At 36.8% G+C, this 15,458-nt stretch overlaps 2 protein-coding genes across 2 annotated transcripts in view; both read left to right on the top strand.

The window, feature by feature from the left end:
* LOC149039677 (uncharacterized) overlaps positions 1-15,458 on the top strand; it is a 108,947-nt gene that overhangs the window by 32,873 nt on the left and 60,616 nt on the right. The window lies entirely within an intron of this gene.
* Positions 8,205-14,918, top strand: LOC149039686 (E3 ubiquitin-protein ligase DZIP3-like). Its single transcript, XM_089183065.1, has 3 exons — positions 8,205-8,896; positions 9,105-9,266; positions 14,878-14,918. Exons 1-3 carry the CDS (start codon positions 8,227-8,229, stop codon positions 14,916-14,918), a joined length of 873 nt encoding a protein of 290 aa, XP_089039191.1. The 5' UTR covers positions 8,205-8,226.

Genomic DNA, 15,458 nt, shown 5'->3' with positions numbered 1-15,458 from the left:
TTTTCCCTCAAACTTTGTTATTCTTAGTGCTTAATTACCGAAACTGAATGTCGTTGTTATGTTGCACTACAAATGTAAAAAATTATAGTTTAATCTTGATGTTTGTTTAGTTCGTGTCTTTCAAAGGTTTTTCTTTTTTCATCCTTTTTTTCACTTTAAGGGAAGAGGATTGACAAATTCTTTTGTTTGAGATTATAGGATTACTTTCTTAAGAACGAGAACTATCAACTTTTTTATATCTCTTCTTTCTCGTTAAAATGCAATACATCCAAAAAAAAAAGAGAGAGAGAGAAATAAATAAATAAAAACAAACAAACAAACATAAACAAGAAAGAAATAAAACGGATCAAGTTTTTTTTTTCTTGATTGTCTTGAAAATTGGAAATCATTTTTCAAGCTCGTGAGGGATCTGGACCATGTACGCTTACACTATTATTCCCTCGGTTAGAACTATTTTGCTGCCCGTGAAGGATATCTGCCTCTTAACAGCTTATAACCACATAGAGTAGCAGTTAATTAAGAGATAAGTTCGAAACTTTCACGAGGAGTACTTAACCGAATCCAGAACGATATAATTCCAATTCAGTTGAAATGCCGCACATTTTTTTTTTTTACTTTGGAATTAACGGTCTCTTACAAGTATTCGAATTGTAATATTTCCTTTTTAGACTATTCAAACTTTCTTTAAGGTGCAATAAATGTAAGGGAAATAAACTGCGCTTGGTGACTTAAGTTCCTCAAGCTTATGAAACGGGAGATTGATATGATACAAGTGACTCAACGCACACCCAAAAAGCGCCCCCCCCCCCTCTTTTGTATGCTTTTCCTTTTATGGATAGCTTCCATCCTTTTATAAGTATTTCACTATGTTTGTTATGCGCTCAAGAATTTCAAATCGATGAAGTGACCGTGTTGACTTCGTTAACGTGAGCTTATTTTCGGCTAACTTAATAAGGTACTAGATCTAAAAAAAACTTTTTGATCGTAAGTTAATTTGATTTTGAACCATTTAAACTTTGGTTTTGAAGTGTATTTTACGTGAAAAAAGTGATCAGTAGTTTTACATTCAAATGTTATTGAATTAAAATACGCTTAGTGACTTAAGTCCCCCAGGCAAGTGTCGATAAGTTTTTGCGTGGAAGTTAAACAGTCCTTAAGAGGCTGTCTCTCTTATTTCCACCTGGTCAATTTTGCGTCAAAAATAATTTTACCTGAAACTCTGTCAACAGAAAGACTTTACCTGGGAAAGAGCTAAATTAGATTTGGTTTGATTCGAAATAATTTTCTGACTGCATTAGGGGCCATAAAAATCAGAAGGGGAATGAAATGATTTACATCTTACTTTGTAGTAATCCTCGATCTACTTGCCTTGTAGTGTCTGAAAAAAGAGTATTTGGCTGCCACTAAATTTTTGTAGTTTTCAATTTCCACATAATCTTACAAGTTGCACACCGTACGCTAAGTATCAAAGAGGTAGGTTTCTAAGGAAACTGAGGTGCTGTGTAGGTGGGTGGGGATGTTACGAGAAAATTGGTTTCATCGACTAAGTTGGTATTGTAAACTTGGTTACCGCAAAGATTTTCTAAAGCTAAGGATTTGTCTTTAAGAGGAGGGAGTCAATGTCATAGGTATTGCGTTTAATTTATTGATCACTACAACAAAACAAAACATGATTTTTTTTCAGGACGAGAAGCCTCAGCTTGTAATAAGTGGTCTGATGCCCCCTTTTGACCATTATCTACGCATGTGCAATGATAGAATGAGTTCCGAAGACAATATTTATATTTTCAAATTTCTGCTGCTTTGACCGTCCATTTTTGAGAAAGACTGGAAAATTATTTCTTGGTGGACAACCCCTAAGGACTTTTGAATGAAAATCTAGAAGTTCATGGCCATTTTGCTGTTGACTTAAAAATGGTCAGGCTATTGTGTTGAAAGAAAAAGACTGACTTTGCTGTATGTTTCTTTTGTGAGAGATATCAACGCCTCAATATTAATAGATGACCTCATTCCTTCCAACTAGCAGTAAGCATTTTTAAATAAGAGACTGAGACAAGTTACCACATACATTATTATTCTTGTGTTCTTATTAGAGCCCGAAAAATGCGTGAATAGATAAAAATCATCTCGTGGTGCAATCGATCATTTGTTCAGTTTTGAAAAAACATGTCATACATGTTTGATTTCTTACATTTAGTAGCGACTTAGTAGAAACAAGGCCAAGTCATATTTTGGTGGTACTGTTCTCAAGTTTCGCTCTAGAAAGGGTATTGATAAGTGCTAGGCTGTGCACAAAACTTTAATTTGACTATTCTTTTATAGCTAATACCAATCCATACACACAATAATAATAATAACATTAGTAATAATAATAATAATAATAATAATAATAATAACTTAATTTACCCTATAAAATGGATAAGCTAGTACCGTAATAAAAGCTGGTACCAACCTATGCGTAGCTATAATAAAATACTCTCTACAATTTCTATTTCTGTAAATAACTCTAACAAAATATATTATTATAAAACCTTAAAATACAACCCTTACTATATATAAATTGGATATTTGTATTTGAATGTAAATATAAAAATCTGAATAAAATGTTAGTAGTATCAGTGTGAAAAATGTGCCATACATCTTCAAGGTTTCATGTAATTATTTTAATTACATGAATGTTAACTGATACAAGGAGATCAAAGGATGTTTAAAGGAATATAAAATTTGGCTGAAAAATCGTATTCAGCATGGGCCGGATAAACAAAATTCTTAGAAAAAGTAACGTGTACTTATGAAAAAGCTAAGCAAACGTCTTTTAGAACAGCTGTCTTTAACTGTATGGTGCATAGTAAAGTCATTTTAAGTAGTCATAATCCTGGTTTTAATGTTGACAACTCACGCGCATGCAGATGTTTAATAAACATGCAGTTCAAGCCTGCAATGACTTCATAATTTTGATGCAAACCTCAGAAGGAGAACAGATAAATTTCAATTTTCTATTTATTCATTTTAGGTTAGTGAGGTAAAATTGGGTCAGACATTTATAGAACAACTGATCTATAAAGTTAGCCTACCCGGAAAAGTAACTTTAATGTATAAATTAGACCAGATTTGTACCAATAATGGGAAAAAATCACTCCTTTGCAAGGAAATAATGATTGAGAATTGGTAGCAAACCACAGCCTTAGGTCTGCAATTAATTGTCATCTTAAGAGAGTGCTTTAAAAATAGCAATTTGCTCATGCACAAAAGAACCATCTGTGTAAGAAGGAAGGCTTTCATTTCTGCTATTCTACTGAGGTTATCATTTTTCCACAAGCTTAGTAGAGATATGGTTTGCGCAACTCTATCATTTTAATTTTTTAACCTATAAAGCAAGGGTATTTAAATTCTTGCCTCAGTGTGATTACGAGGACACCAATTAAGTTAACTTTCATGCGTCAAAGTACAAAAAATATTCTTTTCATCTATGTGCCTTACAAATTGAAGGGAAGGAGGAAGGTAAATGTAAAAAAATGGATTAAAATAGGACGGCCCCCATTTATTTCAGTTTTAATTAAAGGAGGATCCTTGCTTTTCCAGATTCCCTCTCTTTAAAATTCACATATCTTGTGACGAATTCCCTGCATCAATGTTTAGTTTGGGTATGAGCATTAGTAAGAAACACCATGTACTATTGAAAGCTTGAGCAGGAGTATTTAATGCAATCTAAATAATATTACATGTCACAATGTGATACTTACACAGGGAAATTATATAATCGCACAAATCCAAACTAGGGAAGTCAGGTTATAAACTCACCCTCTTCAACTTTTGAGGGCTTAAAGTACAGAGAATTTGATATGGCAAACGGTTACAATTAATACAAAGTTGAAAGTTTGAAAACATGAAGATATGCATTACAATCATTAAACCCTTTGCATCCTAACCAAGAAAGGGTCAATTACCGCCATAACTTCTCCCAAACATTCATGCTTACAGGGAATCATTCATTTTTGTCTCTAGGTGGTACTTTACTTGCAACAGTTCTACAACTCGAATGCATTTTTCTTAAGTATATAGCATATGACAGCACAGGTCGTGTGGAAGGTTCCTGCACGAGGACTGACATTTCAAATACTTTAGCAAACTGTAATCATTAGAATTGCAAGCCAAGGTGTATTTACCAAGTACTAAATAAATGGAAAGACGTAAATCTTGTCCTTATTCATAAATGTGAATCTAAGACGATGGTTTCAAACTACCGTGACATTTCGCTGCTTGATGTTCTGTCTAAAATTTTGGAAAGACAAGTTTACAATGAGATCTTTAGCATTGTTTGTTTCCATCTTACCCACTGGCAACATGGCTTTTTGCCAGGTAAATCCACTGTCTCTCAACTATCCCAAGTTGTTCATCAATTCGCTAATGCTCTTGAAAGGAGACAACAAGTTGATGTTATTTATTTACACTTTTTTAAGGCTTTTGATAGAGCATCTCACGAAAAACTGTTATTTAAGCTAGAATGTCTTGGTATTGGTGGATCTTTGTTGGCCTGGTTTAGATCATATTTATCTGGCATAAGACTCAGAGTTGTGTTAGATAACGAGTCGTCTGATTTCCTCCCTGTAACATCTGGAGTCCCGCGAGGGTCAGTTTTGGGGCCTTTTCTGTTCTTTATTTTTATCAATGATATGTTTAATGTAATTTCCATGGAAATATCGTTACCCCTCTTTGCCGATGACTCTAAGTGTTTTCGCTTAATTCTTGGGCGGGATGACGGTGAAAAATTGCAGGATGACTTGAATCAAATATTTTATTGGTCTCGTATCTGGGAAATGGAGTTTAATGCCAGGAAGTGTAAGGTTTTTAAGGGTGGCTCGTATAAGATCATTCATTGATAAAGTTTATTACCTTGGTGGAACTAAGTTAGACCGTATTGAAGTTGAGAAAGACCTGGGGGTTTTGGTTAGCCAAAATTTGAGCTAGATTGATCACGTTGATCTCATCTCTTCGAAAGCTCAAAGAATGCGTAATCTCCTTTACCGTACGTGCAGGGACATAACTGATATTAGTACAAAGAAATTGCTTTATATTTCTTGGGTTCGGTCGCGACTTGAATATGCTCGCGTGGTATGGTCATCTAATACCAAACGAAACATCAATAATTTGGAACAGGTCCAACGCAGGGCTATGAGATTCATTCTTGGTAAGGATTATTCGGAGCACGAGCCCCTTAGTAAATTAAATTTATTACCTTTGCAGTATCGTAGAGAAATTAATGATTTAGTTTACTTTTTTAAGTGTTTTAAGAATATATATAAGTTAAATATCTTTGATTATGTATCGTTTCGCTTTTGTATCAAACCGTTGAGAAACGTTGATCATTTAACGCTTGAAGCCCCTTTCAGCAGGACTGACGTCTTTAAGAATTCTTTTTTTGTTCGAATCTGTCGCCTGTGGAATGAACCACCTCTTAGTATAAGAGAGTCAAATACCTTGTCGATCTTTCGTAAGAATTTGATGGCCTTTTATCATATTTTATGAGGAGGATACTGGCATTTACGAGCCCGAAGGTCTGAATCCCATACCACGTTGTGCTCGATATTAGGGGCACTGTATCGTGAAATCGCAGCCTTCGTAGTCTCCATATAAGCCAATACGAGCTAGAGGAAGCTTCTTCTTCTCGAACGAAACGCATGTTTCGAATCCACTGACGTCTCTAAAGTGTTTTTTATCCTCTACACCCACGAATTTAAGGGTATAAGCTGTTGCCGTCCTGGCCAGCGCGAGAAAAACAACATTTGGTTCTAAAGTTAGCTGCAAATGAGCAAAACAACTGTACCATCCTGGCGAGGTTGAATAGAGGGCTTTTTTTAGGCGCTCGCATCACTATGAAGACGCAATACGACTGGCACACTTACACTACGTAGGATCAACAATATCTGTTGCGCTGTTGTAAGAGGGAGGAAAATATAACCACAATTGTAAACTCTTTGACAGTTACATGACGTTTTAGAGATGTCTTTTTCCGGCTGTCACAAAACATTGACCCCTCTTAAATTCACTTGGAAAAATTAACTTACAAACTCCTTGTTGAATAAATTGGAGATCATTTGATCGATGCACCGATGCTTTTTTCTATCTGTTATAAAACAGTTCGTAAGTTGACTAATGAATAAACTATTTTAAAATACCGTTCGGAACTTTTTTTTCTCTTTTGTGTGCTAACCAAGGGAAGAAAAGTTTTTTTTTAAGACATTGGACAAGAATTTAATGGAGCTCAATAGGGAGGTTACCTTGCCGCATCGTCGGCAATTATCATCGGCCAAAGTCAAGACGCGCCAGGTTAGGTGACCTCGCCCTTAAGTGAAATAATACCTGTACGAGGGCCTGATCTGTTCTAGGGTCGCAGATTTAGTGTAAATATTTGAGCGCCAGACACATTACATACTCGTCCATGTAAAGTCTCTAGTTTAAAAAGGTCTTAGAATACTTCAATACATGGATTTGCTTTCTGCGTCATGAAGACTAAAAGTAAATTTTCTCGGGCGTAATTGCTTTTGATTTCGCAATTTATGGTGTCGCAAACAGTTTTTGGGAGTCACGAAACAAAAAACTTATCGGCACCTAGTTTCATGTCCTAATTGCAGTAAATAGCAAATAAAAACACATTCCCTTGAGAAATAAAGTTATAAATAACATAAGGTTCTTTGAAACAATTAGTAGCAGAAAAGGTTTTAGCTCTGGTCAATGTTGACTTTGATATCCTGCTTCCAAATCACGCACTTAGAGAATCGAAAAAACATACACGTACGATAATGCAAGAAAGAAACTAAAAGTACAAATAGAGAAAAAGGAAAAAACATAGGAACCCGTGTTGCCTGCCGTGCGTGCAGAAATCTTGTGAGCCAGACCTACATACATAAACCCCACACCACGCAATGAAACTCGAAAGAGTGCTGTGTACCAACTGGTAAACAGTTCATACTTATCATTATTCCAGTATTAGTGTAGGTGTGTCACCAACTAGGAATTCCTTTGTCAATTCCTCATTTCATCTGACCTCATGAAACATGCTTACTTTTCGCTGACTCAATATCGTCATGCTTTCCAGCGTTCATCCAAAAATACAAGAGAAAACCTGGCAGTAATAGAAGGGTGTCAGAGCAGTGTAGCTTTAGTTTATTTTATTTTATACAATTGTATCAGTAAGTTGTTGAAAGCATTGATTCAGGTTGTAATCTGGTAATAAATAAACAAGGTAGTTAACTTCGTACATTTAAATCTAATGAAGCTATCCAGTTCATGGTAAAACAAAATATTTGCTCCATTACATCCGAAATACGGTAAAACGGTGACCACCAAACTAATAGTTTGTTTATTTTACAAGAGGTAATTTTGTCTGACAAACTCGAAGTAGAGGAAGAAATCGAAAAGCAAATTAAAAAACAAGGCTCGGAGAAAGAGCACGGGCATATATCTTGTTATGCAGAAAGGCGCAATTTAGTTGCTCTCAAACATAGCCTTTTTTGTCCCATGTGCGTTGATAATCAGTCGCTTGTCAGAGAGTTAGCAAATGTTTTTTTTTTCTCTTTTTTTTTTTGCATATTACTAACACGCTTCCCTAAGGCAGTTAACCTCAGTGGCACCTTTCTCTCTTACCCTCTCTCCCTTTCCCTCCATCTCTCTCTCTCTATATATATATATATATATATACTGCTTGTCATATATATATATATATACACACACATATACATATATATATATAAACACACACACATATATATATATATATAAATATTATGAGAGGAAAAAACGACGCAACTACATATCCATATACATATAGGGATATGTAGTTGCGTCGTTTTTTCCTCTCATAATATTTATTCTGCTCTGCTTCAACGTATTGAGCACTGTTCCACGCGAAAATCGACTTGCAGACTTCCTATATATATATATATATATATATATATATATATATTATATTTCTCATCAAAAAGTATCTCTTTTTTGATGAAAGAACAAAACTTATCACACGTAAAATATATATACGGTATATATATTTCATGTATATTTCTAAATTGCAACTTTTTTAAAAACAGGTGTATATGATGTATATATGTATATTATAGCACTATAAACTCTTGCAGCTGATTTAATGGTTATCAATTTCTTTACAGTTTTCCCACATTTGTCAACCTGCTTGTCATATTCATATCCGATTTTAGGACTGGTATTTATGACATGGCAGAGGAAGCCCTACAATCAACATGTCTTCAAGCAAATTTTCATCGCCTGACACGATTATTGATGTGTGGAGGCGTGCAGCTTTTCCGGGAGACTTTAGACTCCATTCACTCGCCAACTGACCTCCGTTTGAGACTCGCTGATCCTGCCATCCAGGCACAGCTGAAACGAGCAAGACTTACCCAGTCAGAGTGGGTTTGTCTGTACCCATCCCCAGGGGTGTATGGCAGGTCCAACGATTTTGACATCACATTAATCTTCAAGTTATTTAGGAATATTTGCAGCCTGACCCCTCCCCCTGGACCGAGAGGATGGGATGATTTACCAAACGGCTCAGACCACACTCTGGTGGCAGATTTAGTGCGAATAAAATATTATCGAAATGAGATTTATGCTCACTGTCGCAGGATGGAAATATCTGACATCGAATTTAATCGTCTCTGGAAGGAAATTAGTGAGACTCTGTTAAGAATTGCGGCAAATATTAGTCCTGCAAAGAGAGATGAGTGGGAGAAGTCCATTGATGATTTTCTTCGTAGTACTTTAACGCCAGATGAGAAAAGATACATTGAATACCTAGAGGCCTGGTATAAGCAAGATATGGACATCAAAGATGAATTGGTAAAGATGAGAGAGAAGATGAATTCTCTACATGCCGTGCTCGAAGGTCAGTAAAAGGGTAAATTTAAGTCCCCATTAGACAAAAGTAAGGACACCTTATCTTCAGTTCCCTTTAATGTTAATCCGGTGTTCTCATTTTCCCGAGAATGTTCATTTAATTACTTTGACTTTGCACATTTGGTTCAAAAATAATTTTACAATAATGCTCTTTTTTGAGTTCAAATGCAGGTTAATATTCTGTTGTTTTCTATCAGACATACAGATGGCTACAGTTGGATATCGTCAAGCCGCTGGATCCGAACAAGCAGCGGGAGCTGATGACCCTGAACCAAATAATCCACCAGAAAAGAGCGAAAGTCAAAACACCTTGCAAGATACAATCACAAAGGCTATTTCTGATGGATCTATCGAGCCAGGTAACGCAACGATATTTAGCATGATGCCTTTTATCCAGCTGCCACAAAGATGGTTAAATTTTTACAAGGTAATTAGTTTGTGGATTTGTATAGCACCGATGTTCAGGCCTCAAGAGAGAGCGGCCAGAACCCTTCATTATTTAGATCCTCTCCGCATTATGTTATAATTCACGTATAGTCTGGGAGATATTAATTTACAAATTTATGAAACGCAACTCTGGCTCTAGGCGGTTACTTGAGCAAATAAACCAACATCTTATAGCTCTTTATACAAAATGATTGATCAGGGAAATTAAAAAATGTGGACAACTTTCGAGGGTTTTTGTAGGAATGGAAAATTTCACGTTTAGAGAGATGCATATAGGCGAAATGTTGACGAGAAAATCGCAGCGTTTCTTTCTTCTGTCGTTTATTACTTTGGAGATTTGCTAAAATCGGCAAATATGTCTTTTGTACGTTACAAAACATTTATTAGTCTATGATTTGATTGTTTATTATCATTATCGCTCATTATAGGAGATTTTAAAGTGACATGTTGCGCAATGGTTGACATACAAGCTCCCGTGTGCGACAACTTCGGCTTTAACAGAAGAGAAATTCTGCCCTCTCCGACAGAAAATATCAATAGCTCTACCAAATTCAAAAACTGTGCTACTATTTCGAAAATAAAACTAAAAAATAGTGTTGTCGTTGTCACTTACCGCCATCGAACTTTTCCATTCAGAACTCCGCCAAAATAAAATATATGGCGTGACCCGAAGACTGTTTGTAGGAATTATTTAGGTGGTGCTTCATGCAGTCTGCTAGATAACAATTTCAGATTATTCTGCAGATCTCTATGTGTATTTGCTTGCTTCGATCGTAAAATATCTGCAATTTTTTAACCATTCTATACCTATATGTAAATCACGGATGTACAACACCGTAGGCGTACCTGGCGAATTCTTTCCGCACGCTTCAGTCGAAAAGAGGCAACTTATTTACTAACTGTATTTAAGCAAGCTTGTTTACCCTGTGTGTAAAACTCCTTGATGTCAGATGAAACGCGTAGAAGATAAATACAAATTTTTACTTTCTCAGTTTGTGCAGTGATGCTCACGACACTAGTTTGTTCCGTCAAAAACAGGAAAAAACCGTCTTTGATTTAAAGTCACGTCAAGCTCGACAGAAAAATTAGCTTCACCCTGTCATAATCAATGGTCTGATACCGTAAGTATCAATTACGTTATATCATTGAGCTTTGATCACAGTAATGAAAAATGTGCGTTTCCTCACGCTCGTTACATTTATTATTATATTTGTGAAATCTTTTCACTCGAGGGCGAGGTCACTTAGCTTGGCGCGTCTTTACTCTGGCCGACGATAATTTCCAACGATGCGGTGAGGTGACCAGTAAAATTCCGAACAGAGCACCTTGCCGAAAAGAGCATAACGCATAAATTATGACTGATTGTGCAATCGAAGCCATGTGGTTACTTAAATAGCACGCCCAGAGAACTTACATGTTAAGTTGCACTGTGAAAGTAAAGTGAGGTATTTTTATCGAGAATTTGACTACATTTTTTTTTCCTAAGAGCAGTCGTAAATATTCCCATACAAACTCTTGTATTTTCGCAATGACTCTTTTTTTTACGCAAGATGATTATCTCACAGCTGGAGTTTGGGCTGCCTGTGGTCAAACAAGATTGATTTCAAGTCTCGCACTCTTTTTGGCACGCTCAGAAAATGCATATGTTAAGATGTTAAGGGGGATTGACTTCAAGTGTAATACTCTATTCGGTACACACAGAAATTTCATAAGTCAGGTGAGAATGACATGTCAAACTATGTTTGGCGCGCTCAGAAAACGCACATGTCAATTAAGGTTGACTTCAAGTCTCATTGCCTATTCGGCACGCACAGAAGGTGCACACGTTAAGTACGACTGACCTCAAGTTTCACATTCTATTTGGACTAGGTATAGACAGAAGATTTGTGGAATTTCTTCCTACTTGAAAACTCTGTCTCTGGGAAGAATGAATTCCAGTCTCGCACTAGATTCGACACGGGGATATAGCTCTTTTTTTAAAAATCTATTACTGCTGTAATACTGTTCCTGTTATTCGTCAGCTGACCTGACAGCTGCGAATAATGAAGCCTGCCTTACTTGACATGAAGTTACACGTTTTGAGGTTTAAATTCAAATGGTTGAGCTCATACCATCGTCTCTTACCTCGTTTGAGAGAGAAATTTTGATATCTTTTACAGGCACTGATTTCTTTTTACAGGGATGTGACGAAGGATTTTGCAACTTAAGCAACAAGTTGCGAATGGTTCTGTTTCGTTATTAAAAATGTATATAGATATTTTCGTAAGCACTTTTGATAATCAGCAATCGCAAATTGTTTTTACGGAAACCAAGATTTTCGTGATTTTTGTTTATAATCACACAAAACCACTGCTGTGTGATTACGGTTGTACTGAACCCCGAAAAAAAAGACCTAAGACCCGAAAACGGACACCCTTTCGTGATCTTGATATAGGAACTGCGTGTCACGCTTTATTGCTTCACCGATGAAAAACAGTAAAAAGCTTGGCAATTTCCCTGATCGCAACGTGACCATTCATCAGTTAAAAGAAGCGAAATCGCTTTATTTCCTATAATTTTCTTATTGGATGCTTTCTCAATTTATTTCCGAAAACACTAGTGCCCTTCAAAATTTCTAACGGCCGCCCCAAGAGCTTGCAGATGTGAACTTTCGACCCGGCTGACGCCAGTAGGTGTTACGGCGTTGCTCTTCTTTCATACAAGCCGGTCCTGCTCTCTTCATACAAGCCGGTCTAGCAAGAAAAATGCCATAATAAAGTATTGTCAGTGTTGCGTGAAGGCAGGTTTCGTTCCTTCTTCCTCTTCACAGAGAAGGTGATTTAACGGTTGTAGCTTCTTACGAAACTTTAAAATTCGATTTAGGGAACTTACGCAGAGACGTGTTCGAGACGCAGACGGTAACCAAAAGAAGAAAAACTAATTAGAGCGCGCTTTGACGTTGATCGACTTAAAGGCCGTCAATGTAGCCTTTTAAATTAACTTGTGCTGACCAGAAAGGTATAGTAAGCACTGGGAAGAGTCCAATGAATGAACACGGTTCTTATAGGCACTTAGTTCGCATTTGATCATATCCCTTACCTATGTCTTCGTTTTCGGGGTCTTTTGATTGCACACTTCATTGCTCTGAGCCAGATTAAAACCGGAGCTGGATATTTCCGGTGAGAAACCATAACAAGATCATCTTCAATTAAGTCTTCTTCGTTTTCGGATCTTTGCTTTCGGGTCTTCGTTTTCGGGTCCTTAGTCTTTGTTTTAAGGGGTCTACGATTTCGCTACAACTGTGTGATTACATCGTGGTAGTGATAGGTTTTACGCATTCAATTTATCTTCCCTTTCTTCTTGCCATTTTCACGATCTGACATTCTTAAAGTTCTACCGTCACTGTAATAATTCAGGAACTGGAAAATCGAAATCAAGACGAAATGGCTTGCTATTTTGTGGTTAGGCGGACTTTGGATGGGCCTTTTGGAAGACACATAAAGCAGCTGCCCTTTCTCGGAAGCAAAGAATTATCTCTTAGACGTGTGCTGGACAGGGGTGGAAACTAGTAAGGCCACCGCTTACAATGTGGCTTCCCAAATAAAGAGTTTAAAAGACGACACCGGCCAGAAATGTTGTCTAAGACTGACTGGTTGATGGAGAAACAAATCGCTCTATCTGCCCTGACAAAAACCGGTTTATTGAAGAGGTCCCTGTCTGTAAGTATGAATGAGGACGAAGAGGCCGATGCCCATTATTTAGCTTCAGAAGTCGAAACTGACCGAACAGGGCAGAAGATAAGGAGGGACCTTGCAAAATTTAGACGAAGACTGCTGGAGAGGGTACAGCTGCTATTAGGCCACAAAAAATACAGACTTTTACATCTCACATTTCTTTCAAAATTATTGTCATTACCTACGAAGACAACTGGCCATGTCTTCGTATTTTTTATCAAGGGAAATTTGCAGGAGGCCTATTAGTCAAAAATATTGCTGACTCATTCTTTAAGTCACGTAATTCAACGTCAGGCAACACTCATCGAGAGAGATGTAGATTTTAGCTTACGTGTAGCCGTACCCCTCCCCACTTGGTCAAATGCTTCCATTTTACCTCCCATGGGTGGAGGGTACGGCTGCACGTAGGCTAGGTAGATTTACATGTAGTTCTAGAATGCTTGAAAATAAATGCAGATATTTTACGATCGAGGCAAGAAATACGTAAAGAGATCTGCAGAATATTCTGAAATTGTTTTCTAGTAGACAGCATGAACAACGCGCTTAAATAATTACGAAAAGTCTTCGGTTCACGCCACAGGTGTTAGTTTGGCGGAGTTCTGCATGGAAAAGTTCGATGGCGGTAAGTGATAACGACAAAACTATTTTAGTTTTATTTTCGGAATAGTAGCACAGTTTTTCAATTTGAAAGAGCTATCGATATTTCCTCTCGAGCAAGAGGGCAGAATTTCTCGTCTAAATTTCTCGTTAACAGTAACGAAATGTCTACTACACACGCTCTTACGTAAATAGTAACTTTTATGCGTAACCGTAGATACGCTTCATTTTTTTGTTTTCCAGTTGACATACAAGATTTATAATGACAGTTTATTACGGGTTGAAAGTTATCGCGGTTCCTTTCGTGTTATACTTCCTCAGAGCTCTGTGTCTTACAAGTGAAATGAAAATTTGGATAAAAGTCTGTTGTATTTTTTTGATTGCCGTCGTTTGCGTTTTCAATATATATTTTCCTGTCGAACGTATGTGTATGTTACTACAAACATGAAATTAAAAACCGGACGAAAATTATAAGTTATGAGCATAAAACTATGGAATTAACAGAACTAGTATAAAATGCTCGATCTTTCCTTTTTTTTTTTTTTTTTTTTTTTTAATTTCGGAGAGCAGAGGGATATTTTCGTATTGTACGCTGTTTACGAATGAAAATTCGTGGTTAGTATAAATGTTCTAGTCGCTAAATATGGAAAATCCTGCGGGCCGGTTTCTATTTTTCATAAACGTAATTTACGAACAAAGCCCAAAAATCTGATTTTGCATATTTTGGCGAAGTTTACATCTGATATTCTCAACAGCAAAAGTTTCAAACCAATGGAAATTACATGGCTTTAAAAGAAGGGTCTCTCATGAGCAATACCCCGAAGAGGAATATCGCTTCTGGCTGTCATCTTTTATAAAGAAATTGGTCAGCTTTTACAAAGGACTACTCGACGTAACTACAAACATAGCCAAAATCGTGTGCATAGAATCCAGAACCGGGTGCCGCACATTCTTTCGTGGGAATTTGAAGAACCCGAAAACCTCTGTCGATACACAGTTAACTTTCCCGTAAATACTACACAGTTAGTTTTTGGATAATATTTTTTTTGCAGGTAAATTAGTGTTTTATCATGACATCTCCCGGGGTTAATGGTTATAAAAAATGATGATGCATTCTACAGCTATCATTTTGTAAGTTCTATAAGTCATATCATTAGGGGACTGGGGTGACTTTGCAAACCTTATCGTAATTCGTCACTTTTTTTCATTTCAGAGGCGTGGAAGCATCTAACAGGTAATTTATGTGTTACATAAAAAAAAGTATGATAAAGAATCTTAGTAACTTTTATTTTGACAGTGTTTCAATATTCTCTCTTTGCACCATACGTTGGATATGTACGTTTGTTTGATAAAAGCAAATATACTCAGTTATACACTCCCTAGTTTTTTAGTACTTCATTTTCTTTGAGCACATTCTGTTGTCTTAGACTGATTTACCATCCCACATTCCCTGACGATACCGTAGATCGAATAAAGAAGAAATACAATTGCTCGAGACCTCAATCGAATCGCCCACTTGCCTGGTTTCTAAGGCCTGTAAATTTGGACATAAATTACTGTTTCGCTGTGTTTCCATGTAAGCTAGAATTCGTCCCGGATTTCCTTTTACCGTAATAGTTTTAGTTTCGTTGCTGCAGCGAAGATAAGCTGCTGCTTTATCAGACGTTTCTGGGATACAAAAAACCTTGCAGTTGTTTCTGTTAACTTACATAATATATATTGAATACACTCTCGCGGGGTCAATGCTTGGAAAAAACGATACACTCTTCAGTCACCAGATCTATAGGCTCTCTA

Source organism: Pocillopora damicornis, chromosome 9 (genome assembly GCF_964200805.1).
Source record: "Pocillopora damicornis chromosome 9, jaPocDami1.2, whole genome shotgun sequence".
In the NCBI taxonomy this organism is placed as follows: Eukaryota; Metazoa; Cnidaria; class Anthozoa; order Scleractinia; family Pocilloporidae; genus Pocillopora; species Pocillopora damicornis.
The sequence above is the reverse complement of the archived record's forward strand: the minus strand, read 5'-3'. Positions and strand labels throughout refer to the sequence as shown.

Bases quoted from the DNA above. Each gene is read 5' to 3' on its own strand.
- LOC149039686 (XM_089183065.1), top strand. From the start codon at position 8,227: ATGGCAGAGGAAGCCCTACAATCAACATGTCTTCAAGCAAATTTTCAT. The intron at 8,897-9,104 runs GTCAGTAAAAGG...GTTTTCTATCAG, and splicing joins TCTACATGCCGTGCTCGAAG to ACATACAGATGGCTACAGTT. The intron at 9,267-14,877 runs GTAACGCAACGA...TTTTCATTTCAG, and splicing joins TGATGGATCTATCGAGCCAG to AGGCGTGGAAGCATCTAACA.